At 42.8% G+C, this 2,594-nt stretch overlaps 1 protein-coding gene across 1 annotated transcript; it reads right to left on the bottom strand.

The window, feature by feature from the left end:
• Positions 1 to 252: 252 nt before the first annotated feature.
• LOC121218431 (uncharacterized) lies at positions 253 to 1,869 on the bottom strand. The gene is made up of 2 exons (XM_041095618.1): positions 1,697 to 1,869; positions 253 to 1,567 (listed from the first exon to the last, which is right to left on the bottom strand). Exons 1-2 carry the CDS (start codon positions 1,867 to 1,869, stop codon positions 253 to 255), a joined length of 1,488 nt encoding a protein of 495 aa, XP_040951552.1.
• Positions 1,870 to 2,594: the final 725 nt, after the last annotated feature.

The raw sequence follows: 2,594 nt of genomic DNA, 5'->3' as shown, positions 1-2,594 counted from the left end.
TCGAGCTCCTTTTCCCACAGTCAACTTAATTCCCATTTTGGTATTCCTTGACAGTTTGGGAATAGGGATCTTATTCCCTTCAGCAACAAATGTAGCATTAATAAATTCCAATTAGCGGAAAGAACATTCTACGGCATCTTCGCTTATTTCGATGTAGGGTGTATCAGTAGAGATAGATGCGACGATGTCTTCCTCACCACTAACAGTAATCAAGCGGCTATCCATGATGAACTTTACTTTTTGATGGAGAGATTAAGGAACTACCCCAGCAGAATGGATCCAATGTCTTCCTAAGAGGCAACTGTATGAAGGCGTGATGTCCATGACCTGGAACTCGATATCATATACACATGGCCCCACTTTTAAAGGAATTTTGATCTTTCCCATGACTTCTCGCCGTGTCCCATCAAATGCCCTTACTATGGAATGACAAGGCCTCAGATAGGACATATCAACCGGCATCCTAGAAAGCGTGGCCAAAGGTATAACATTGAGTGCAGATCCATTGTCGATGAGTACATTTGCTAATATGTAACCTTTGTAATTGGTTGTGATGTGCAATGCTTTTATGGAGCCCCTACTATTTGGCGGTATTTCGTCATCACTAAAAGAGATGAAATTATCTGCATTTAAATTATTTGCCCACCTATCAAACTTTTCCACAGATACATTGTTCGCCACATAAGCTTGATTTAACACTTTTAGCAAGGCATTTCGATGTGGCTCCGAGTTCAACAATAGAGACAGTACCGAGATTCGGGCTGGCTGCTTGTTTAATTGTTCTACAACGCTATATTCACTGTGCTTGATAAACTTTAAGAACTCATGTGCTTCCTCCTCATTCATAGCCTTTTTAACTTCTTGCTCAAGCTGTGTTCCAACATCATCCTCAACATCATACATTGGTGCTTTTCCTTTTTGGCTTGGGCCAGCAACTTTCTTCTTTGGTTCAATAGTCTCGGGAGAATAACACCTTCCGTTGCGAGTGAAATGCCCTACTTCACTGACATCTTCATTCATAACCTTTGACTTTTCACCTTCAGGCACAACAATATTGACATCATACTTCCACGGCACTGCCTTGTTGTCCTTGTAAGGGAAATGAGCAGGTACTTCGATTATCAAACTTGGTTTAACTTCTCGACTAACCTCTTCCTTCTTTGCCTCGTAATAAATCACCAAAGGTCTATCGACGCTATAAGGGAAAGCCGTCGATTGATTATCAGAGGCACATATTTCTCCTTCTTCGGCCCCCTCCACCCTATCAAAGACCTTGACCTCTTTGTTGTCCATCATGTCCTGAAGTAATTTCCTAAATTCCCTGCAAGATTGGATGTCATGCCCTTGGACGCCATGAAAATCACAGAAACTCTGGTCTTTTGTGCTTTCTTCTTTGAGAATCTTACTAGACGAACGGAGCAAGCCATTTTCAATCATCATCTCCCATACCTTCCGCAAAGGTGTCTTTACTTCGGTAACACACCCTTTTGCTTGACAATTATCTTCGTTTGTTACCGCATTTACATTCCTGCCAGTATGGTTAGGAAGAGGATTTCCCGTCACATTGCTACCACCATCGAATCGTAAAACGCCGACATCAATAAGACCTTAAACCCTCCTTTTAAAAGCAAGGCACTTTTCTGTAGAGTGTCCCTGATTCTCAGCGTGATACATGCAATTAGCGTTAGGATCATACCACTTCGGGTATGGAGGCTTCAAGGGTGCCATGTAATGTGGGGAAATTAATTGTTTTTCCAACAATTTCGGGTATAACTCTCCATATGATACAGGAATCGGAGTAAACTGAGGTCTTTCAGGATTGGGTCTTGTTGGTCTTTGTTCATTTCTGGGTTGGCTTTGTGCAGGCATGGTGTTTGGTGGGAACACGGTGAATGGTATTTGGTTATTCACAGCATAAACGGGGTAAGATGAAGGCGCTTGATAGTAAGGACCTTGAGGAGGAAAGTAGAAGTTTGAAGGTGGACGGTAATGAGGTCATGGTTGGGCGGGGTACGGATTGGGAGCACAGGGGCTCTCTGTTCCAACCATATGGGCCTCTGGCTCTTTTTTCTTTCCGGGTACTGCCCTCTTCGAACTCTCGGGGCCTTCCATTCTCCCACTCTTGACGGCGTTTTCGATAAGTTCCCCGGATATTACAATATCCGCAAAGTCCTTTGTGGCGCTTCCTACTAATTTATCGTAAAACGGTGCTTTGAGAGTATTAATGAAGAGGACTGTTATCTCTGTCTTAGTTAACGGAGGCTCCACCTGAGCAGAGATATCCCTCCATCTTTGTGCATATTGCCGAAAAGTCTCTGTCGGCTTCTTTTCCATCATTTGTAAAGTTAGTCGATCAGGCACCATATCCGATACATGCCTATATTGCTCACAGAATGCTGAAGCCAAATCCTTCTATAATCGAATTCTCTCTTTACTGAGTTGATTATACCATCGAAGGGCTGAGCCAACCAAACTGTCTTGAAAGCAATGCACCAACAATTTGTCATCGTTTACATAACCAGTCATCTTTCAGCAAAACATGATCAGATGCACCTTTGGACATTTTGTTCCGTCATACTTCTCAAAATCAGGTG

The sequence above is a fragment of the Gossypium hirsutum genome, chromosome D06 (assembly GCF_007990345.1).
Source record: "Gossypium hirsutum isolate 1008001.06 chromosome D06, Gossypium_hirsutum_v2.1, whole genome shotgun sequence".
Taxonomy (NCBI): Eukaryota; Viridiplantae; Streptophyta; class Magnoliopsida; order Malvales; family Malvaceae; genus Gossypium; species Gossypium hirsutum.
Note: the sequence above shows the minus strand (reverse complement) of the source record. Positions and strands in the feature narration are given on the sequence as shown.